This window comes from Anser brachyrhynchus, assembly GCF_964034855.1.
Source record: "Anser brachyrhynchus genome assembly, chromosome: 1".
Lineage (NCBI taxonomy): Eukaryota > Metazoa > Chordata > Aves > Anseriformes > Anatidae > Anser > Anser brachyrhynchus.
In genome coordinates this window covers 32,467,810-32,492,330 of record NC_137694.1, presented here as the reverse complement: position 1 = coordinate 32,492,330, position 24,521 = coordinate 32,467,810, and the positions used below count along the sequence as shown (strand labels likewise).

General features: G+C 35.8%; 1 protein-coding gene across 5 annotated transcripts in view; it reads left to right on the top strand.

Annotated features, from left to right (window-relative positions):
* Positions 1-24,521, top strand: part of ADAMTS20 (ADAM metallopeptidase with thrombospondin type 1 motif 20) — a 97,737-nt gene that overhangs the window by 12,974 nt on the left and 60,242 nt on the right. For 2 of the 5 annotated variants that reach the window (XM_080576669.1, XM_080576667.1), the window contains exons 3-11: positions 1,311-1,473; positions 6,705-6,967; positions 17,538-17,621; positions 18,321-18,445; positions 19,329-19,369; positions 19,675-19,780; positions 20,830-20,976; positions 21,621-21,762; positions 22,924-23,028. In XM_080576669.1, coding sequence (XP_080432795.1) covers positions 1,311-1,473; positions 6,705-6,967; positions 17,538-17,621; positions 18,321-18,445; positions 19,329-19,369; positions 19,675-19,780; positions 20,830-20,976; positions 21,621-21,762; positions 22,924-23,028 — 1,176 coding nt within the window. Of the gene's footprint in view, positions 1-398; positions 989-1,310; positions 1,474-6,704; positions 6,968-17,537; positions 17,622-18,320; positions 18,446-19,328; positions 19,370-19,674; positions 19,781-20,829; positions 20,977-21,620; positions 21,763-22,923; positions 23,029-24,521 lie in introns of those variants that run through there. The other 3 variants (XM_080576671.1, XM_080576668.1, XM_080576670.1) reach the window with 3 other exon arrangements.

Here is a 24,521-nt window from a genome sequence, read left to right as displayed (position 1 = left end):
CTTTTAAAAACAGAAAACTGGCCACTGCTAGAAGGGCCCTGAATTCAAGGGGATATTATAATTCAGGTGTAATGCCCTGGTTACAAAAGTAGTCTGCAGCAGATTTTAAAAGACTACCGTAGGCTGCTGGGGAAAAAAATATATATATTCTCACATCTATTCTTAGATATCTTGCTCTGCCGCTCACTCTTCGTTTGCAAGGTTGACTTGAATACCTAATCTCTTAATCCATATAATGTAAATGTTTACTGTTCTCTTTATAGATAAAAAGCCTATAATAGTTAGCCTACTAATATAATATGGCAAAACAGTCAACGAGATGCTATGCGCTCCCTCTTTCTGGATGCTAAATTGAAATTCTTACATGTTTTTTCCTCCTTCTAGCAGTTGCACTAGCCTCAATTGTGTTTTATAGAACTATGTCCTCATTTGTTGCTGCGTAGTTTCTAAGCAAACCTTGTGCCTGTCCTCGCCTCTGCTAGTTACACATCTTTTGTTTCACATCTTTTCATAATCTTCTGAAATATGGCACTAAAGCCATAGGAAACCATAAATTTTTGTTAGAAGTGCAGAGAGAAGGAAGAGATTCCACGTTAGGATTTTGTAATTGAATGGATTATGGGGTGGTGGGAAAAGGAGCTTAATTTTTGTTCTTTTCCTTTGTATGTATGCCAGTGCTTTGGTTGGTAATCAAGTTCTTTTGGTTCCCAGTACATAGTTAACCATGTGTGTCCCCTAGGGAAAAAAAAAAAAAGAGAGAAGAAACATATTTATGAAACTGTCAACCCTGAATTCCTGAAACTAGTTTCAGTCTTTTAAAAATACTGAAAAGAATATCAGGTTAACACTGTTGCTAATATGTGGACAAAACGCAATTTTAGAATAAAAGTATCAACGATATAAAGGACAGAAGGCCTCATCTAGAACTCAGACAACACAAATCCTGAATTTCTTGATGGCTTCCACTCCCCTCTGCACAGTTTCCCAGGTGATCTTGCTTGGTTATACCTACATTGTTTTGACTTCTCTGATCTTCTTTGTTTCATTAACTATGTAAGGCTTATGTAAGTTTTATTGGTAATACGTAAGGTGGTCTTTGTTGTGGTTTACACTGGTGGGACAAGATTCTCAAAGAGAAACTTTGCCTTACTTCCAGCTTCCGTCTCTGCAGCTCCTGCTGAAGTTTCCTCCGTCTCAAGTGCAAATTTATTTCTGTTATTCTGAAAATATTATTTTAGTTTACTTCCATTAAAATTGTTTTTATATTGGTATTTTAGTGCAAAATAATTTTATTACTTCTTTACTTTCAGATGGGCACCTTTAAAGCACATGATGGTGAATATTTTTTAGAACCTCTCATGAAAACGGATGGAGGTGAACACGAAGATGAGCATAACAAACCACATCTTATATACAGGCATGAAGAATTTAATAAAAAGTATCAGAAATCCCACAAACCATGTGAAGTTTCAGGTATAGTCCTACTTTAAATTTCAGTGTGACTTTTTCAAGTGTCTGTGTTCTGATATTTAAAAAAAAAAAAAAAGAAAGATTGTTCCACTAGAACTTATGCTTTTCTTTCACATAGGCTTGGCAACAATTTTTTTTTTCTTGCCAGTGGCTAGTTTAGATGTGGGAGAAAATGGGTATGTAGAAGTGTATCCTGACTTTTCAAGAACTTCTCTGTGGATTTATTTTTACACCTGTGTGTCATATGTAAACATTTAAGGAGCAGATCCACAGGAGTTTATGTTGCTTATATTCACAAAAGATAATGAATTTATTGCAAATCTAATGGATAATATAGGACATCTGTCCTTAAAAATGGAAGTATATAATATTACCCATCGATACAGGTGTTTTTCTGTATGGATATTTTAATGTAGTCATACTACAAAGCAATATTTAGCTTTATTTAAACTAAGTAGAAGCAAGGGGGTATAATATACAAGCATACTGTTAGGATGTATCACAAGTGAATGTGTCACATTCTAAATACTGAGATGTCATCTGCTTTGAGATATTATGATGTAGAAGCCTTTGAAGGCCCTGTCTGAGTAGTGTCCGTCTGAAGCTTTGCTAGTAGTGCCATTTTAAAAACATTTTTGCTGTATCTGAAGCATTTCTTATTTTTTAAATTTAGCGAGAGATTAAATGCCTTCTTTTAATAGATGCATATGGGCTTCATTTAGTGGGCATCAAAGAAAACACAACTGGGTGGAGACCCAAAATAGGAGAAAGCAGCTTAAATTTGGTTCAGCTTGGCATTTAGAAATATCCTGTCTAATTAAAATTCTCCACTTTACATGAGACTAAAATCTGCATTTCTTGCATTTTGAATCTACTTGCATTTCAGGAATGTTTATGCAACGCTGAGTACATCTGGAGAAAAGGAAATTCAGAAAGTCTCAAATATTACTTTCTTTTAAGGAATATCTGACCAGCTGTTTTCAACCATAAGTTGCAAAAATAGTGGAGTAGCTTGTGGCTAGTGTTAGAATTTTGGGAAATTCTTAGATCGCATTTTGTACTCAGAAAAATATGTTGAGAATTCTGCTTTTCTTTAGAAGATGGCTGCTTTCTGGCCTTAATTATGGTCATCTTCCGTTGAACAAATTCTGCTGAAATGTATTTATTTTCTTGAGTCTGTTTTTCTGGAAGCTGTTGCTACCTGTTTATTTGTGGTTGCTATTGCAGAACATGGAGTTAGTACTTTGAAAGCCAGGCAACTATTGATTAAAAATATATATATATATTTTTAAATTATGAATGGTATATACTGAACCAAAGAAGAGATCTTTAAGGTTGTGTTTTTTTCCTATGCTGCATGTGATAGAATATGCTTAATATAAACAATTTACTGTAAGAAAAGGCTCTCCCAGCATTAAGAATATGGTCATTTTCCCCTTTTCATGTATTGTATCAGCTACAGAAGACTGTGAGCCAGGGATTACTGTAACTTATTTTGAGGGACGGTGGACATTGCACAAATATATATGGAGAAAAAAGCTTGTGTGGTTATATTTCTCCTAAGAGATTTGTCTCCTTTAATGCTAGCCTTGCCTGTCTATTTCTTTTTCTTTTTTTTTTTTTTCCTTCAAGGAGAAACAGTGTATCTAGCAATACTTGTGATCATGAGAGTTTGTTGTTCTTTAGTTGGTGGATTTTGACAAGGGGATGTGGAGAGGCTTTCTATTTGGCAGTATTATTTCTAAGTTAAGCAGTGGATGTTTGATCAGGTTGTGATTTATAACAATAATGACAATAGTGATCCGTCTCATCCCACTCCAGACATTGTACATCTGCATTAGTCATCCTTAGCCCCTTTTTAACTTTAAAGGAGAGAAAGTCACTTATATTTACTATCATTCATGTGCTTATTTTGGACATGTTCTTTAGGGTAAGATGATTTGTTACCAAAAAATGTGAGTTTCATTGCACTGACTGTAAGGAGAAGCTGGATGATTAGACATACATGTTTAATATAGTCAGATGAATTCCATTATCTGTGTTTAAAGAAAATTAGTATTGGATATATCTAAATTTTCTTTGAATCCCTCATCTATTTTCTTTTGTTTTAAACTGTTTCTTACTTGTTCATCGATACAGTATCAAAATGTTAAATCTTTCATCTTGACTTGCCATATTCTGTTTTACCTTTACAGTATTTCCTAATTTGTGCATATATTATTTGTTTTCTTAAAATATATTACAAGAAGTACTGAAAGAAGGATTGAAAGAAAATAAGATTGCTTATGTTACTGTAGCAAGTCAAGGTCAACTCTTCCTCCATTTCTAATATTCATTTGTCAGATCTCTATGGAAATTACAAACTTTCCTAGACTTCCTATCCCTGCATGTAACTGTTTGTGAAATAATGTTTTCCTTATAACCATACCCACAGTTGCCTTTTAACAATTTAAGTCCAGGAGGTATTCAGCATTTTTTCGGAGTTGATAGTGTATTCTTTTCCTTGCAGATCTGAAGAAGGTCTGCTAGTAACATACTTCTCTTTGGAGTAAACATACCCTTTTTTCTAAACTGTTCTGTATGGATCATGTGTTCAGGTTTCTTCACATAGTTGTATTTTGCTGGATTTTTCCAGATTTTGTGTTTTGTATTTGAAAAAAAAAAAAACCACGAAAAAATATTAGTTTAATAAATAGTTAAGCTATTCAAATTAGTTTACTTTAAAAAAAAAAATAAATCCCAAAACACGAGGTTTTAGCAGAAGCAGAGTCTATGCTGAGCAGCGTGGAAGGAATACCTTAGATGCATATGGACAACGTAGCAATTTATACATTCCAAGATAACTTACTCTGTTGTTGTTGTTGTCTATGTCTGTCCTGTCCCATCCCCCTCCCCACTAACCCCAGAAAAAAACACTATTGTTTCAACTTGTCATTGACTGTAATGTTTGAGATCCTTTGCTTAAAAATAAAAATATGTTATTTAACTTGTCACTTTTCATCCCATGCATCTCTGGCCAAATGCAGAACTTCTCATTTCTTTCCCTTGAATTGCAGCTTTTCTTTTTCTAAGCCACTGCCTCCGTTTTTCTAGATCATTCTGAGATCTGATGCTGTCCCCCAACATGTGTAGTACTCTTCCCAACCTCTGACATCTGCACATCTAGTTTTTTACTTTGTGAATAAAATATTTTGAATAGCAGATATACAACATGTCACCTTTTGAAATCTCATTTAATACATCTTTTTAGTTTGGAATCAGGCCATGGTAATTACTTCTATAGATGTCTAGCTAATCTTTTTCACACTTGTTTCTAGTTTCTTTTTAACTTGCTGATGAAAAGTTAATTGGAAACTGTGCTATAAGCCCTACTCAAGTCAGGGTAAGACATCTGTTGCATTTCCTTTATTCATAAATTCTGTTCCCTCAGTACAGGGAAACTAGAAGAGTTTGTCACAACGTTTTTGATAAATATGATAGCTATTACTCATCCTTTTCTTTATTTATAAGCACAGTTATTTTTATTTGTTCGAGTACTGGAGCTGTCTTGGCTGGTCTGCAAATTTGTCTTAAACTCTCATTTTAAATACGGGTGCTGTTTTGCGCTTTTTCCAGTAGTCTAGTCTCAGACACCTTCTGTACCTTACTAAAGATGATGTGAATGTGAGACTGCTTCAGCTAGTTCTCTTTAATCAGGCTCAGTCAGTCTGAAAATATCTGATATAGGTAGGTACTCACTAACATGTTCCTCTTCTATGCCAGCCCCCACATTTCTTTTGAATTCCCTCTTTAATTGTTAGTGCCAATATTTTTGCAATTACTGTGCTTATATTTTGTGACTGATTCTCAGGTGACTACTCAGCAAACTTAAAGGTGCTTGCTGTTGTCCCTTTACTGCCATTTTGGACAAGAGGAAATGGCCTCAAGTGTTGCCGGGGAGGTTCAGGTTGGAAATGAGGAAACACTTCTTCTCAGAAAGAGCAGTCAGGCGTTGGGATGGGTCGTCCAGGGAGGTGGTGGAGTCACCGTCCCTGGGGGTGTTCAAGGAAAGGTTGGACGTGGTGCTTAGGGACATGGTTTAGTGGGTGACATTGGTGGTAAAGGGATGGTTGGACCAGATGATCTTGGAGCTCTTTTCCAACCTTAATGATTCTATGATTTTCTGGCTGTATTGTGCCCTGACTTTAATGGGGACAGATAGTTTACCTGTCAAAAGTAGCTTAAAGTTTACTGATGAGGGATCTTCCACTGAAATATGGAATGCATAGATTTAAATCCTCTCCAATTGAGAATGACACCGAGTCAGGATCTTTATAGTCAGTACTGTAGTCCTTCTAAGTCACTGGAATGATGTAGTTAGTTACTGGGACTATATTCTATATATTCTATATTCTATGGTTATATTATGAGCCATATTCTTCAGTAGCTGCTCATTAAGAAGACGTCTAGCCTCCAGAAAAACAGTGAAGACTGCTTCTGAGTGGCTTCTGAGTGGCTTGAAGTATCTCAGTAGGTGCTCAAGTTCCTGAGAACAGTTAGAATTCAGACGTGCTTCTCAGCTAAGTATTTCTGTGGGCTGCTGCTGAGGTGACTGTGATCAATGCATGGGTTTTATCAGGCATCAGAAGTCCCTGGTGGCTGGAGTACATGCTATAACTGGGAAGTGTTACAATACTAAAATGCCTCCAAACTATATCTTTTAAACCCTGATTCAATATGATGAATATTAATGAAGCTGTCAAGGAAATCACTTTATACAAATTTAATGATACATAAATGAAAAAGTCGACAGGGACTTGAATTCAGGACTCAGGTCTAGTCTTTGTCATGGCTTGCAATGGTTGGTTTTATTGATGTTAAAGGTTTGTGTGTAAAAATGGATATTTTAATTTGCTCTTTTCTTGCACTGCTTAGATTGTAGTACGTATCTCCTTCCAGCCTGCCTGTTTGAATTACGCTGTATTCCAGGAACAATATTACCACTGTCTAATTCTTAACCAACTTTCAACAATTAATTTGTATATGGAGGGAGTAAATGCTAATGTTCCAGATAGCTATTTTGGTGTTCCTATTACAGCATTTCATGTTTAATTTATTTTTTTGTTCTTGTACTGGTTTCATTGGAAGTAAGCTCATAATTACAATTTTTCTTTGTCTATTTTAGGCAGAGTTTTACCTGTCTATTTCTAAATTTAAAAACTGCATTCTACATTAAGTCTTTTTTTGCTTTACAGAAAACAAGCTGAAAGAAAGCACTTTACTACATCCAGACTTCAGCAATTTAAATGAAGAGAGAAATGTTTTACAGAAGTCCCCAAGTATAGAGTATGCTTTTAAAAATCTATCTTTAAAGGATGGTGGCAATAATTCACATTCCCGGAAAAAACGTTTTCTTTCTTATCCACGATATGTAGAAGTGATGGTTACAGCTGACACCAAAATGGTTCGTCACCACGGGCAGAATCTACAGCACTATATATTAACACTGATGTCAATAGTAAGTAAAACCAAAGTTCATAATTATTAGCAATTTTTGTTATTTCTGTTCTGGTGTTTTCTCTTTTGCAACTCCCCACTCTTCTGATTTGACTGAATTCTGTATTAAAAATAAAGATTCCATAAACAAAAAATGTAAAGCCCAAATTTCAGATTCGTCATCTTTCCAGCTTAATGCAGTAAGGTGTGTAGGTGAAATACTCTGACCCATTTCCTGATTTGCTGTTACATTAAAAGAACTGTTAAGCTTCAGTGAGTTAAACATACAGATTAATTACAGCAGACACAGAGGTTAAAAGGCATTGTGAAAAAATGCTTGATTATAGTAATCCTACTTTTTCAAGTAACTTTGAATTAATATGGGTCAGATTTTGAGTTGACATTTGGTTCAAGGAAGAATTCAACACAGAAAGAGCTCAACTAAAAGTCACCTCTTGTATTGGCTCTGAACTCAGGACAACATGCTCTGTAAAATCAAAAGGTTTACTATGACATCTGTTGAGCGGTTTTTCATTAAAACATGTGCTAAAACACTCTCTATAATTTGTGTTCAAATCTCTAGATTTGTGTCCTTGCATAAATTAAACTTCTTTAGTAGATGAAAGCTGTATCTTTTTGTTGGGCTTGCAGATGAAGATACCTACACTTAGGTTTCTGTGGAGGTATCTGGTTTAAATAAGAGAGCTCTTTGCTTGATCAGTTATAGACATCTACTTTTGGATGAACAGAATAGCTCAATAGTTTCCCCGGGGCTCAATTAATTGGCACTGGATACTTCTATGAAACAAATTAAGATGCCATAGGATATCCACCTTGGCCCCAGCTGCTGCTTCACAAAGGTGTGCAGGTCTCGTGTAGACTCTGTCATACGTGCTAGTTCTTTGTAGGGATAAAATATCGTAAAGCATCTGAAATGACACTAGATACAGGTATGTAGGCAACTGAACCGAGTTCTGTTCACTCTCATGACTACATGACCAGCTGACAGAGGTGCTGTCACCTCTTACACAGATGTAGGTATCAGAGTTTAGAAGTCTTAATGCGCCACATTGATTTTTATTTTTGATTTTTATTATTTTAAAAAATTAGGAGGGTGGGGGAGGGGGATTTTCAAAATGTAAAAACTGTTTTCTCCCTATTGTGCACCTTACAGTGCAATTACAGTAGCACTACAATCTCTTGTTAAATGCTGCCTTCGTCCTGTGCGGTTGCACACTTTATCTCTATCTTACAAAGAAAATTGCATTTGAAGTATGACTAACATCTGTATCATACTTAAATAATTTTTTTTTGTAGAGCTTCTTATATAACTTCAGAACTCTGCTATCATTGCACAATAGCAGAGTTGGATGGAATCTTCTTTGATCATTTTATAAGAAAAATTATGGAAATTAAATGTGTGCTGAATCTCATGTCAGGTTTTTAGTAATTCGGTATAGTCTTTGAGTTTTTATGCTAGCACTGAAGGTCTGAAAGGTCATGTCTGACCAAAAAAAATCACTGTTGGAAGGTGTTTTTTCCTTTTAAACTTACAGCGCAAATTCAGTTTGAAAATCATTTAGAAACTATTGGTCCTGCAAATGTCATTATTATAAAATGACATTTTAATACAGAGTTGTACTACAAATCAAAATGAAGTGGTCCAAACATAATTTTAAAATAGAAGCTGTTTTTCTATAAAAACCTTGCAGTTAGATGAAATGATACATTTAATTTTTTTTTGTTGTTTAGAGCAAACACAGTTCCTGCATCTGTAGAGGTCATTCATTCAGCCACTATGCCTTATAATGTTTGTTTCCTGTGTCTCTTCACTCACATAATTGGACTTCTACTAACTAAATGGGGTATTCACTGTATAACTGCTTCTAAAGAGAGCCTATATAAGCTGTTTTTAAGATTAGCGTTTAACACATACATGGTGAATGAAAAAAACACCAGTTCTTTGCTATAAATCTTGTGACTTCATTCTTGCATGCACCTGTCAATACTGTAGAACTAGGGCTTAGGTCATTTATTGCTGGCTTTGAGGTAATGGCACACAACAAAAAGGCACCTTTAATGTGAATTTAATATCTTTATCTACTACAGTTTTCAGCAAGATGTATAATGAGCATCTTTTGGCAGCTATTAGTCCACATGCACATCTGCTAATTCTGAAGGTAATCTTGAAACAGAAGCTTGTTTAAACCTTTGCGTAGAAATACTTAGCTTTTATAAATGCAAAACTTCTTGGAAATACAAAATTGGATCCTAACTGTGGAAAATTTTTCTTCACAGTTGAGTTAATTTTTCCCACCAAGAGTACGTATCCCAGCTTAGTGTCCTCTACTTCTTTAAGCATTTCAAATAGTCATAGAATCACTGAGTAATGTAAGTTGTAAGGGACCTCTGGAAAGTCATCTGGTCTAACCCTTTACACACATACATGTTGCTTTGTCAAACGAATCCAATATATGCATATGAAGATACTATCTTCGCTATCTTTTCTTCCTTCTCATGTATGCCCCAGCATACTTGTGCTTCAATAAGCTAGTAATAAATGTGGAGAATAGGAAAACAGGTAACTACCACTCTTTGCTATGTAATCTATATCAGAATTCATCAGTAGGCAGGTGGGTATTTTCTTGATGCACAGCCTATTCCTGTTTGAAATAGAATCCTTATTAGTCTTATTTCATTACCCACAAAGGGAAGAAATGAAACTATTAAATTTTATCCTTTCTACCATAATACAGATAGCTTTGATTATTAAACTTAACTGGTACTTGTGTCTGGTCAAGCAACTTCTACTGTTACAGGAAATTGTCAGATTGCTGGCATTTTAAATGAATCAAGCATTATATTTTGCTCTTATCATTCTGAAACTTCTAAGGATATCCAGTTTTGGCTTGGATTTTAAAGAAACCTAAAGTTTAAGCGTATAAATCCCATTAAATTTTAATGAAACTTAGATATCTAGCTCCCAGAAGAACCTTTCAGATCCTGGCCCATTTTTTTTTTTTCTTCTTATTTTAAACATCAACAAAACCAGAAAAGTAAACTTGCTGCTATAGGATATTTTTTTTTTTATGGGTGGAAAATAAGAACCAAAATGTACTGCTAAATATTTTTAGGGTTTTAAGTGTCTTGTCACTCATCCAATTCAACCTGAAAAGGCTTAACTCTCAGCATGCGAGTAATCCCATTGAACTGAAACTGGAATGCATTTAAACTGGAATGAGTATTCATAGTATTTACTCTGTCTTGGAAATGCTTTTTACTGCTGGTTGAAGGATGTATTTGAAAGTACAAAGAATAGCTTTGCCATGGAAAGGCTTAGGACTTTATCAAAATTTTTATATTGAAATACAATAAACAGTGGCATTATTTAATGTGAAGTGATTAATAAAAAAAATCTGCATTCACTTAACTCCCCATGTTCTTTCTTGTTCTTCTAAATGTTGCACCAACATAGCAGGTTCTGTCTTAATAGATGTCGTGGCTGGAAGACTCTGTCTTAGGCATTTAGGTTGCAGCAGTTCAAAGTTCCTAACAGTAAAGTGAGATCTTAGAAGTTGAGATAATTCATTAAAATTCATTAAAACCCTGGAGTTTACTATAAAAACACCAGAAAATTGTCACATCAGGTTCCATAATACACTTTGTGGCACTGTCTTTTTGTCCATCAGGCACCTTAGTACTGACCCATTTAAAGATATTTACAGTTTAAATAGTTATTTTGGAGTCTTCTTAGTCTATAATTAGCCTGCTTGCAGCAAGACCTGTGTAATCTCTTGTCTTTCTGAAAATAAAATGTGACGTGAAACCACCTGGGGTACGGCTCTGTTGGCCAGCTCACATTGTGGACTTGGCTGCTTGTCTGGTCGTGAGTGCCAGGGCTGCAGTATGGCAGGAGGGCGGCCGCACATTCACGGAGAGGATTGAGACAGTGTCAGTTTAGCTCATTTAGCTTGCAGGGGGTTTGTGGAATCATAAAATGGTATTATTCAATGGCAAAACAGTACCGTTATAAAGTAGTATTAAACCCTGCTATTTCTGTTTTCATCAAGTTCCTGCGCCTCTCTTTGTGCAGGGAGGCTTTTGCTCTTCATCGTTTTGTTCTTTGATCTGAATAAATCTGAAAGATTACACAAACTGCCATTGATATACTACTGTCATTTTAGTAACATTTTATGCCTACTATAATTTACTAAGATGTAAAATGTAAGGCACTGAGTAACAGCTCTTAACAGCAAAAAAAGAAAAATAAAAAAAAAATGCTTCTAGTTGTAGACTTGTTTATATAATTTTTCTCCCTTCTGACAGCATAGTGGCAGCATATCATCAGCAGCATACACCCTGAAACATTTTCTGTGTGGAAAGAATCCGTGCCTCAGCATGCTGCCCCCTTTCATTAAAAACCAGCTGAATGATTTTGTCCTAATATATACGGAATGAGTTTAAAGAATGTTTTTAGACTTTCATAGCAGTTCATGCTATGCAACTGTTAACATTTCAGCTTTCCGTAACAGCATGGGAAAATATCCAGATGCAGGCTAGCATTTAGGAACAGATAACGTTATTGAATCTAGCATACAGTCATAATTTTTAAAATAGGCAGTAGACTGAAATAAATTGTAGGTTAATCATATTACTTTTGTATGAGTTGGCATCTGAATGACAAAATACATTTTTGAGTTCAAAATCTTCTGATGAGTGTGTTTCTCTACTGCTGAAAGGCTGCTACTCTTGTATTTTACTCTTTCTTTTCACTCAGGTCAGTGTATTGCTATTAATGCTGCAGTAATGTTCAGTGCTTTACATTTCGCTTATCTTGAGATAAAGAGAGCCAGCACAAAGCCATTTGTTCTTGCTTAAGCTCATTCCCATACAAACTGTATCTTAACATACAGATATCTCTCTCTATAAAAAACACTTTTTTGTTTTCTTGACTGACTACCCTTACAACTGTTCCAGCTCCAGCGTGCCTGTTACCAAATGCTGTAGTGCCTCATCGTGTAATGCTGTATCTTGAGGTCCATCGGGTAACACAGAGATGGAAATTCTGCAGCACTTAAGCAGGCACGTACTGCCATCATTATAATTCACTGCTGTTAGTGCTCTTTACTACTATTGTTAGCTAGTTCTGTTGTTGTTAATTAGATATTTAATAGTTAGTTTAGTACTAATCTCTGTGTTGTTCTCAGCAGGATAGTGTTCAAGGTCTACCCCTGTGGTGAAGCCTTAGTTCTGTTTAATTATAACAAAAGCCTTGCTATAAGCCACACAGGACTCATGTATAAGAAGGAGACATTTTCCAAACAATACCATTGTCTTTTTGTGTGTGTGTGTGAAGCTTCTAAGGGGTAGAAAAGTCTGGCCAAGGAACAAATAATTGTTCCCTGTGAAATGATCTTTTCAGGTAGTTTCTTTCAGATACTAAAAGGAAGGATGCTTTGACATCTGAGCCATGTGTGGTGCCATTTGATGTGATCTGATTATAGCCTTGGTGTCTGTTTTCATCAAAAGACTGTAGCTGGTGATGACTAGGTTACCATTTGCCACGTTTCTGCAGCATTAAGGGGATATCTTTGCAACTGTCTTAGTCCCAAATTACGGATAAGACAGTGCCCAGGCATTCCTGACAGGGTGACTCACCCTTTAAAAGGGATGTGTTCTTTCTGTTTGTCTCCTTCAGAGCACAACAGGGAGTCTGCTGGAACCTCTGCTTGAATAACTCAGGGGATGGTAGATTGGAGAGGACGGTAGGAAGTGGCAGGAAAGAATGGTTTCTCTGAGCTGTGTAGGTATATCTGTGCAAGTTTGCGTGGGAAATCTCTACCAGTGTTAGGTTCCTCCAAAAAAAACAACTTTGTATAGGAAAGGTGGATGGAACAGAATAGGAGTAACACTGGCAGAAATAACACAGCTTTTCCTTATTCTCTCTCGGTGAAGCAATAAATGCTGTGATGACTTCTTTATCTCATGACTTCAGACAATTCTGGGGTCTTACGAAATATATGGCAGAATCAGGATATGACAATGGAAGAGGTGAAGGAGAAATCTCCCAGGTCCTGGATATCTCACATCCTTTCAGCACCGCAGTGATAAATAAGAGATTGTTGGAGCCTGCAGAAGACATGTGAGCTAAGAGCTGATACCATGTTTCTTTCAAGTGATATGAATGTTTGTGTTCTCCTGGTATCATGGTTGCGTGTAGCAGACAAGAAGAGAAAAAGAGGTCTTGTGATGCAGTATTCAGGGGAAAAAGATCTGAAGAAATTCGATTCTGTTTAGATATATCACTTCTTTTCCAGCATCTAGAGGTACTTGCTCACGTTCTATCCCCTTTTCTGAACTTGACGGTTTGCAACAATTCACAGTTCCAGTGTAATGGACAGCTACAACAGGGACAGAAAGAGAAACTAAACTCTGCTGTGTCACCTGGCAGCCACAGCTAAGGTGATGACATAATCTGACTTTAGTCTTTGGCAATTTCATGAAAATGAAAACCGTGATCCTTCCATTGAAGGTTAACTACCTTCATTCTTGCTTTTTTTTTTTTTTTTTTGCCTTTCTTTGTTGTGTGGTCTGAGCTGCTGTTCAGTGATGTAGGTGCCCATATCAAGAGTCTGAAAAATCTCTTGAAAGTTATTTCCCTTTGTCTTGGCTGTTATCTCCTTCTTTTGTGAAGCCTGGATTTAGATCACTATAAAGCAAGTGGATCTGGAAATTGTAAAGAAATGGTGTGTTCTGTTAAATTCCTATCCCATTTCATCATCCTTTTTTATGAATTCTTCCAATAAGAAAGCACTGAAAGAGGTGTCCCTAGAATATGGGGGCCGGGAGCACGTATCCCTGTACTTCTTACAATAAAAAAAGAAATAATATCATATTCCAGGACTTTGATATTCCTGCATTGATCTATCATTTCAAGTCTCAGCTGATAATTTTAGCCCGTATAGTTCCCTAGGTAAATCTTTTGAGATTGGTTTGTTGTTTTCAACTCTCAGAATTTTTCTTTTACCATGCGTTCAAACAGCTTGCAGGAAATATCGTACATTGCTGGTAGGAGCATCTCATTACCAGCACAGAGTCTTGCTCCTTGATCTTTCTAAAGCAGTGGTAGTAACAACTAAACCGTTGGAGGTCATGAAATCACCCATGAGACAGAGGATCCGTACTTTTGCTCGAGCATAGGGTTACTGAGAGCAGTGATAGCTTTTAAGTTTATTTAACAGGTGCTTATGTGCCTCCAGTACAAGAGAAAGTATGCTTCAGATTCTGGCAAGAACTGCTGGCCTCAGATATCTAAATGTCAAGATTTCAGATCTCACCTGTGCTCTAAACAGAGGTAGCCAGTAAGTAACTCAGATGTTGTGTGCATATGCAGTTAAGGTCCTACAACAGATGCCTTTCAGGTGTACAATGAGATATTCTTTTCTCTCATACTTAGTCTGATCATACATCTTCTCTGAGGTAAGAGCAATTTGCATTGCCTTTTGAAGAAGTGCTTTGCTCAGATGTTTTACATGGATGTTGTGTCAACAGGCAGACAGGAAGGCACCTGGCTGGGTTTTGTGCTGGTTTCTTTGCATCTGTTGTTTTCAGATTTTGCTAGCAGATAACCTCAACAAACACCAATTATACAACAGTAACAGATTTTTCAGAAACCTGTTACTGTATCTGAGGAAGGATCCATCGACTACAATAAGAAACAAGAACAAGAAATGCCAAGTTTTAATCCCAAGAAAGCTCCAGCTTGGACTCTTTGTTCAAATCCTTCTTGTCACCCAGGACCAAAAATGAGTCTTCCTCTCACATACTTATAGTACTGGAGGCCTTTATGAAATGGAAGGGTAATGCTGCACTGAAAATTATGATAGTCCCAGTTTAGGCACTTGTGATATTATTTCTTGTCAGCTGAACTTAGTTAAACCCCACCCAACCTCAATCACTTTGACTGTTGTAATGGAAATATATTCTTGTAGAACCGGACAAATCCCGTATCATTAATTGTTCAATGTATCTAGTGTCACTTTACTCTTTACTTGATAGCTCTTGACAGCCAGTGAAATAGAGCTGTTCCCTGAATTTCAGAGCATTCTGTTCCAAACCAAGGCATTCTTAACTAGACTGATTTACCTACTTAATTGAAAGATGTTTACCACATTTCTATAGCAATACCTGTTTCAGCATTGTACTCGAGACATAAAACAGTCTGGCTTTGTTACCTGTTCTATAAAAGATCTTTCTATTAACATTGTATGTGTATGGTGTTCTTGTATAGGTTTGTGCTGTAACAAATTCTCTGATTATGGTGTAAGTAGCTCTTATATCAGTTTAAGTGATAGGAGAGTCAGTCCTCAGGACAATTTTCTCCTTCTAGAGTGCATTATAAGCCAAAGACCCTTGCAGGTCTCATCTCAGATTCCTCTCTGACATGATTTTGGAATGCTGTATCAACCAGTTTTCTGTTTCTTCTTTGCAGAAGAGAAGTAAAACTTGAAAGAGTTGGGCTGGAATTAATCTCATACATCTGTTAGTTAGACATCTAGTCTCCCTCCATTGTTAAGTGGATGAAGAAATGAAATAATTTATTGTACTGTTTTGTTTGAAAATACATATATCTAAATACGTATCTTAAGATAGGCATGTCTAGATGACAGTTCATCTGTTCTTCTTCTCCATTAACTGTCGAACGAGGCTAGGCAGATAGCTTAATGTTTGTTAAATGAGATGAATGTGATAATGGTGTTAGGTTATTTTAAGAGACAATTGATTCAGAAATGTACCTAGGCTGTTTGTGATCATTCACAAGAAGGATAAATACATAGAAATATCCTCACTAGGTTTATTGAAGTGGATCTCAAACTATTAAAAAAAAAGAACAAAAAGCATTTGAGGCTGATAATTTGTGGTAGTTCAAAGGTAGTTTGGTAGTAGTTAAATGGTAGTTTATTCCGTTCAAACTCAGGTAACATCCTCCGCATACATTCTTATTTTTAAATCTATAGTGCCTGAGCTCTACCTGCACAGGCACCTGTTCTTTCATAAAGGTCTTCTGAATGTTTCTATTCCTAATTGAACCGTTCAGCATGTGCTCGAGAGATGCTCCACGGAATAATCGGACACTTGCTGGTTAGTAACCAAGGATGCAGTCCATATGGAAGGAAACAGACAGATAGCTGGGCTTCTCTGAAATATGTTTTCCACATGGATTACAAAACTCAGCCTCCTTCCCTGCTATTATAGAGTCCTCTATATCCGGCTTGTGTGCCAACAAAGGCATGAAGGACAGTGCTGCGCATTGTACTCGATCCAGTGTACAGAAAGGGATGGTATGAGTCATGGGGAGCCAGGGCTCTGTCAGTGCCAACTTTTAGCAGAATTACTTGGTCTCAGGTATGTAGGATTCACCGAGAGCAAGGTTATGATTTTGCAAGCTGTTTGAGCCAGTTCAAGTGCAGGCTACCATTGAAAGAAGCCTATTCTTCTGCACCGTTCCCTCCGTCAGCACTTGTCTTGGAGAGGCTGCACCAGGAATGAGATCATGGTAATCAACATAACGTGATAGAAGAAAAAGAAAAGAAAAAAATACTGTTTTCAGCTACATCAGTTCCTTGATCCTGTTCCTTTTGTGGCCTTGCAGCCTTAGCACAAGCCAGAGGGGTGGAAGGTCAGGGCTTCTGTGTTTGATGGCAGCTTTCATTTAGATAATGCTGTTATTCAACAGCTGCTATCAGCCAAATGGTGGAATCCATATGGATGGGGTGTCTCAAGCAGTTGTTGAGAGTGAATCAAGATTTTTACTGCCTTTATGAAGAATAACTTCCCAAATGGTTTAATTTGGTGTATGGAAATGGCTTACAGTTTTCACTCTCTGGGACAATATTATACAGAAAAATACCTGTTGGTTATGTAAATACAAATAAATGAATGAGTAAAGAAACCTTTGTGCAGTGTGTCATGTATGTTTTCAGTGCAGGCTTACAACTCAGTCCTGCCTCTGTGAAAAGTAGAGGCAAAAATGTATTGGTTCAAAGTTGCTTTCTGAAGCCCTCTAGTATTTTGGTATTAATTCTACAAACGATCTCTGTAAACCAGCTTATATCTATTGTGGTCCCAGTGGCATTACTCTTTTTCTGTCTTTGATATTTTATCAATAAACTACAGGTCTTCCAGGGTATAATAAGTGTACTTGCTACACTAAGCTTACCAACATACTATCTGTTTGGAAATGAGAATGAAATTATAACTCTTTGGATATTTTAAAAATGCATTTGTAGCATTTAGGAAAACTTTTGTAGGATAATTACCTTCTATGTGGCGAGTAGTACTGGAAAACATCATGCATGCGTATTCTGACCTTCATGTGTGTAGTAAATGTGAGTTGTTTTGAGGTAGCATCTTAGTTTAAAGCTGGGCAGCTACTTCAGGTTCATTACCAAACCCTTGGGTAAAAAGGTACAGAAGGATGCCTGAGACATCTGTTGTATAGAAACGAGTTATTCTTTGATAACTTGTTTGCATGTCAGAATGATTTGTCAAATGAGTGTAATATCTTGATCTTCTGACTTCTTCCTCTTTAGGTTGCAGCAATCTATAAAGATTCAAGCATTGGAAATCTTATAAATATCGTTATTGTAAAGTTAATTGTAATCCACAATGAACAGGTAGGAAAAATAAAAAATAAAAATATTTCTAATAGAATAAAAAATATACAAATTTGCATTATAATTCCAAACTTTAAAGTATTTTAAATACTTTTTTTTTAATTTAACTGTATAATTTTATTCTAGAAAAGGAGAATAAATATTAAATGTGCTCATAGCACAGTGCATATTTAATGAATATATACAGAGGTTAACTGCAGAGCCTTTATTTGATGTGTGTATTTCACCATCTGTCTATAAGCACCTCCTGATGACCTAAACGGGCCTAAATCAGAAACTGTATGAAAGGTTTTGACATAACTATTCATGCAAATGCAACTGGGAAAGGGCAACTTTTAGAGGGTTTTGACTACAAGTTTTCAGCACCAACAGCTGTAATATTTTAAATTGTAAGAAATACATATTTTTCAGGTATATGTTTTTTATATTTATTTATTATAAATGTCTGCTGCCCTATTTTTCTGTATCTAACACAGGATACATTAAGAAAAGGGTCTCATGACTGGTGACTTTTAGCTAAGTTAAGAACCTGATTCTGCAAACAAATCTATGTGGGTGAGCTCCTGTGTGGAGTCCAACTCAGGACTCCTTTCCACTCACAGTCATTGTTTTGAAGATTAGGGGCACAAACGACAAAATAATAAGTGCAAGCATGTGAATATTACAACCCTTTTTATTTCTTGGACATTTCTTGCTTAGGAAGGACCAGCTATCACTTTCAATGCAGCTACCACACTTCGTAATTTTTGCTTATGGCAGCAAGCACAAAACATTTTGGATGATGCTCACCCTTCTCATCACGATACTGCTGTTCTTATCACTAGGTATGGTATCTGAAATAGCCAGAATTACTCAGCTAGCTGAGACAAATGCTTCAGTTTCTTTCTTACGTCATCATTTTTAACTGTCCCACAGACACTGTTAAGAGTTAATTGGAGTCAGTAAAGAATATCTTGCATTTCCCTAACCACAGATGATCAATATGTGAGCAATTAGGCTTGCAGTGCTGTGTTGGTAATTAAGCATTTGATCAAGCTTATGTTAAAGATAACAGAAATTATTTTGACCTGAAATTGTTACAAGGAAATGAGTTCTTCAACCATTCAACGCGTAAGTTGCATATAATGGACTCAGCTAAAGGATGCAGTGATGCAACTCTTTATAGTCGGGGCATAATTAGAACCGCTAAAAGCTTACAAACAGAAAATGTTAAAATATTAGTGTTGTACACTGATTTCCTCAGTGGAGGTTCTGACATTCATTCACTGAAGTATATTCTCTCTTTTTTCCTTTTCATTAATTTTTTACCTGTTGTTCAAACTGGACTCACTCCAGCACTTAAAACTGTATGATATATTTCCTGAAATAAGTTGTTATTTTGGCATCTGCTCCACTGCATAAGGTATTTTCAAGTAGGCTGGAATCTGCATGTTTTCAGCAGCATTTTATACTTGTGAACATAGTGGAGAAATAGCAAAGTACATCGATTTTTATTCTTTGCAAGCTAGATAGCAAGTAATACTGTGAGTGTTGTGTCATGAATATAAATTCTTTCACAAGAATACAAATTGTTTGAATGGACTGCAAGATTAAAAATTGAAAATTGAGATTTGAAACTGCTGTAACTAATATAGCAACAGTGAAATACTTTACATTAAAGTACATTTTATTTGCTCCAGTAATTTCAAATAAATCTTTTCTTTCAAGGGAAGATATCTGCAGAGCTAGAGAGAAGTGTGATACTCTAGGTGAGTTATTCTTTTTTAATCAGTATGATTTTACAAGAGAAAATCTGTAATTTTACTTTTTTTAATTTTACTGTAGGAGATAAACAGGGAAAAAAAAAACAGAAATAGATGTAAAATTTAATTGAGAGACAAAAAAAAGTAATCTTTTCAATACTGTGATCTCAGGTGGAAGTTGGTTTAATGTAAATTTGATTGCATAGTTCATGCATGACTTTCAAGTCTTGTGCTTTAGCATTCATTTATAGAGTCATTCCTATGTGAAAACTTGTTCTATTAAGCTTTTATATAAGAATTCAATTTTGCAGGTTTGGCAGAGCTAGGTACAATGTGTGACCCACTACGCAGCTGTTCTATAAGTGAAGAAAATGGATTAAGTGCTGCTTTTACTATAGCACATGAACTTGGACATGTGTAAGTACTTATTTCCCTGCGGGTAATTTTTTTTATTTCCTTTTGAATACTACCAGTTTCCAGTGATGGGCTCTACTTTTCCAAGAGTGAGCAGTCTGCTACATCCTTTTAGAACAGTCATTGTTCTCGCCCCTTGCAAAGTCAGGTCTGCCAGCCACCTAGAGGTAGAGAATCCATGAAGTTTATAACCTGGCCACTTGCTAAATCTGGATGATTGGAGATACTGGCCATACAGCCATCTTCTGTCCTTTTGTCATATCAGCTGGTTGGGACACTGGAACAGGTATCGCAGATGTGAAATATAGTCCTGTTAACTCCACTTGCATTCTAGCCCCAACAGGAATTTAAGGAAAGACATTTGTTAATGTAACGCAGAAATATTCTTCCTTCTCTTTGATCCTTTTAGAATACAATAGAGTAACACAAAGAGAAATACTTTACATAGAAAAATAAGAGATGACAGCATTTTGTTTTATGAAGCGTACCTCATCAATGATGACAGAAGGGTGCTATACTCTAGCTTCATGAGGTGGAGGTAACCACAGTGTAGGTAACAAGGGCATTTCAGAGCTTGGTAACTAGCTAGTTGATTTTCATAATCCTGGAAGTTCACTTATAGACATGCCATTTATCATCTTATTTAAACTGAATTACAAAGTATGGTGAAGTATTAGCTGCATAAATATGACGTTGATGTGCTCTGCAGTTTGTTATTGAACAGTAAGAGTTATGATGTGAATGTTGGGGTAATCTGTTATGGTCAGTCTGGATATGACCTGTATATTCAGTTCAGTAGATGGGTTGGTCATTTAAAATGTCGCACTCCCAAAACACTGGGATTTTTCTGGTGAACTAAAGAATTACGCAATTGTAAAATTCTTACTGGGTTCAGCATTATTGCCATAATGTCAGATAGCCATAATAAGGGAGACCCATTACTATGCTAAGGCATTTTCAAACTCAAAACTGGAGCTTTTGCTGCTACAAGAGAAGTGTTTCAGTTAATTATTGCTGAATTTGTTTTGGAGTTTTTTTGTTTTGCTTTTTAGATTCAATGTGCCACATGATGACAGTTTTAAATGTAAAGAAGCTGGAATTAAACATCAATACCATGTGATGGCTCCAACTTTAAATTACCATACAAGTCCATGGACCTGGTCAAAATGCAGTCAAAAATACATCACGGAATTTCTTGAGTAAGTACCAGTATAAATGCTGTGCACTTTTTTTTTTTTTTCCTGTTTTGTGTCAATCTGGAAAGCATTTTAAAAGTATTGCTGAAGTACCACTTCTGTGTTGTTGTTGGCTTTAACAACTGACTTGTAGGGCCTCAGTCCTCCAGAAGTGACAAGCGTTTAACTCTTTGGATGATGATTAGTTCTGTGGCTTCAGTAAAGTTACCCTCAAAATGTAAAGCTAAGAGCAACTTTTTTATGTATTTTTTTAATATCATGGCCTTGGTTATTGAAAAAGTCTTTAGTATGATTTTAATAGTCAGGCACACTTCATTTTAGGGAGTTTTTATTTCAAAAAATGTTAAGTTAGGTATAATTTTAGTCAGTAACATTTTTTCTTGTCAGATTGTAAAAATGAGAAGTGACAGTCAGAAAACAAAGACCCTAAGCTGTGTTTGGTAGATATAACATATAATCCAGTAAAGAAAAATCAAGTGACCTAGTTTATTTTATTAATTACAATTAATTAATATCTTTATATAGTCAGGTGTGCGTGCAAACCCATAATTGCATTGAGATATGCATGTGTAAGCGTTGTGTAAATATGCTCCCAATGAATTAATTAGGAATGATTAACTCACATTTTGTTCCTGTTTGTACAACAGTACTGGTTATGGTGAATGTCTTCTAGACAAACCTAGTGGAAGAATATATGATCTTTCCTCTCAGCTGCCTGGATCAATGTATGATGTCAATAAGCAGTGCGAGCTTATGTTTGGTCTTGGGTCACAAGTCTGCCCCTATCTGGTGAGTGAACTAGACACAGACTCATTCTTAATAGGTACTAAAAACTGCTGAAGGTTAGGCTTAAAAATGAAATCTCAGTCACTCCATTTTTGGAATGATTTTATCCTTAAATATGTCAAAGTGCAGATTCTATACTGCTGAAGGGAAATCATTCAGTGGAAAGCGTTTTCACATTGCAACCACTATATTACGTTAACAGCTTTCTTACCTGATTTAAGTACTTTTATAAATTTATAACTTTAAAATTTATCTATTAATTGAAATATTTTCTCCCAATGTTTGGTCCAAATATTTCCTCTACTTTGTTAAGTATTTCCATACATGTTAGAGTGTACATTTGATGTACTTCACCAAAAATTTGTTAATGCAAAATTGGCATCTGGAAAGAAAGTAATAATATAAAGAATTGAGTAGATAAAGATTGAAACTTTAGTTGCATTTTGAAAACTTAATGTGGCCTGTTTGCCAGTACAATATATAATGACAAGTATAGCGTTATGGCTTCATTTGTTTCTGTCAAGATGTCACACAGAGATTTTGGACCAACTTGTTGAATACCTGTAGTTGTATTGCATGGCTTGTTGGAGCTGTTTAGAGGAGACAATTTAAGATCAGATTCAGACTGAATTAAGTGGAGCTGTTGTTGAGGTAAAGTACTGTTTAGGAAGAGTCAGGCTTTATGGGAATATTATAGAAAAGTAAAGAGGAATTCAAAGACCTAGGGATGGTTACTGAAGACTGCTTTGTAAATTTAGTAAACCGTAAATGGTATTTGTCCATTAAGAGTCTTTTTAACAATCTGAAAAGAAGGTTTTCTTCTTAATATTCTGGCCAGCGACTTTTTAAAAATAATTCCAATAATGTCTTTATCTGGACATTATTCTCAAACTGTGCTGCATAGTATCAACCATAATCTCATACATGCTTTTTTAATTAAATCATCTAATGAATTAGAAAATAGTCAGCTATTCTTTCTGATCATGTCTGTTTCAAATATTCCACATTCCTGCCTAGTGTTATACAAAATCAATTTTTTTTGGGGGGGTGAGGGAACAGTTATGTGTGAAAACTAATAGTACTAACAATGCAAATATCCCAACTGATATCTGAAGTGGTGTTACAGGCACAAAAAAGGTAATCTTTTTTTTTTTTTTTTTTAAGAAACAGTGCAAGCGCTTATGGTGCACAAGTACAGAAGGAGTTCACAAGGGATGTCGTACTCAGCACATGCCTTTGGCTGATGGAACAGTTTGTGGTGTGGGAATGGTAAGCCTTTGTTTTTCAGAGCTTGCATATGGCAAAGTCGTTGGTGGAAACCAAACATCCCAAAAGCATGTTCCCCCAATTTCTCTAGTTGAGGCTGTTTCACTGAGCCAGAACTAATTAAGTATGAGTGACTTAGGTACAGGAGTACACTTTTTTGGAAAAAGAGTTTGTATTAGACTCCTGGCTTTAGTAGATATTTGTGTATTATGTTTGTTTCAGACAAAATGTGAAAGCACGTATCAGTACCTTTTCATCTATTCCAGTAAGTACCTTAACAACACATATCTCACACATATTCTGCTTTGCCTACTGTAACATAATTCAAGATACTTGGATCTGTTCAGGGCTAAAAACCAGAACTTCTCATCCATTTACACCATAAAGTGTTTTATTCGACCTGGCTGTGTGAGGGACAGATTTTTTGAGACATAAAAAGGAACAAATTGAAGCTGGACTTCCTATGTATACTCTGCTTGTTGGTTTATTTCATAGAGAGTGTTTAGAGGATGAGACAGCAGCTCACTAATTCCTTATCTGGCAGGTGTGGTTTTGGTGTTGTTTTTTGTTTTTTCGAATGCCGATCTTGATCTGTATCCTCTGAGAACATAGCCTGTCTTGGTCTTGGCAGGGAGTCATGAACAGCTAGTTACTAGATATAGTCAAGGCACTTAAAATACCGTGATAGAAACAGAAGTACTGGTGGATGGTAGTCGAATCCAGTGTTAACAGTGAGGATTTGAGGGTCTTAGTTTTGGATTTACATGTAGCTTGGGACATGAACAGAAATAAGATGCTCGAGTTCTTTGCTGACCTAGTCTTCGGCCTCTCCCTGTCTCAGTTCACTACCAGCAAACAGAAATATTTTCTCACCCATCGAGGGACTGTGAAAATAAATATTTAAATATTTCAGAGATTTTGACATGCTCAGATATGACAGTGTTTATCTTAAGTCTGGCAGGTTTATTATGCTGAGCTGTTTGTAATAGTAGTGTGCTTTGCCAGCTTCAGGGGCTGTGGGAGCAATGTTAATTTTTATCTTTTAATAATTTTATACATTCAAATATGTTTTTTAAAATTCTGGTCTAATTTCTATGTGTAATAAGCTATATTTAACTCAGTTATTACTAAATTTTCCCCGATAACTTTTAATCTTTAAAGATTGCTTTTTTATTTTTTTTTCTGTATTTGATAAGACATAAGAAGTGAGAAATTTGAAAATACTGTCCTAATGGTTAACAATTTAGTGGGTAAACTGTCTCAGAAATCTCTTCTCTCTTGTAAAATTAGGAAAAGTTATTTGAAGGTTGCAATGGAAGCTCTGCTTGTTTATGTCTGATGATATGATATATAACATTAAATCCATTTTTCAATCTGTGATTGATCAGAAAGGAAGTTCATAATTTATATAAACTTCGTACGTAACATTTAATTCAATTGACTCTAATTTGCCAACATCAAAGCGCTTCTTTTATGTAAGAATACAAAAACCTATT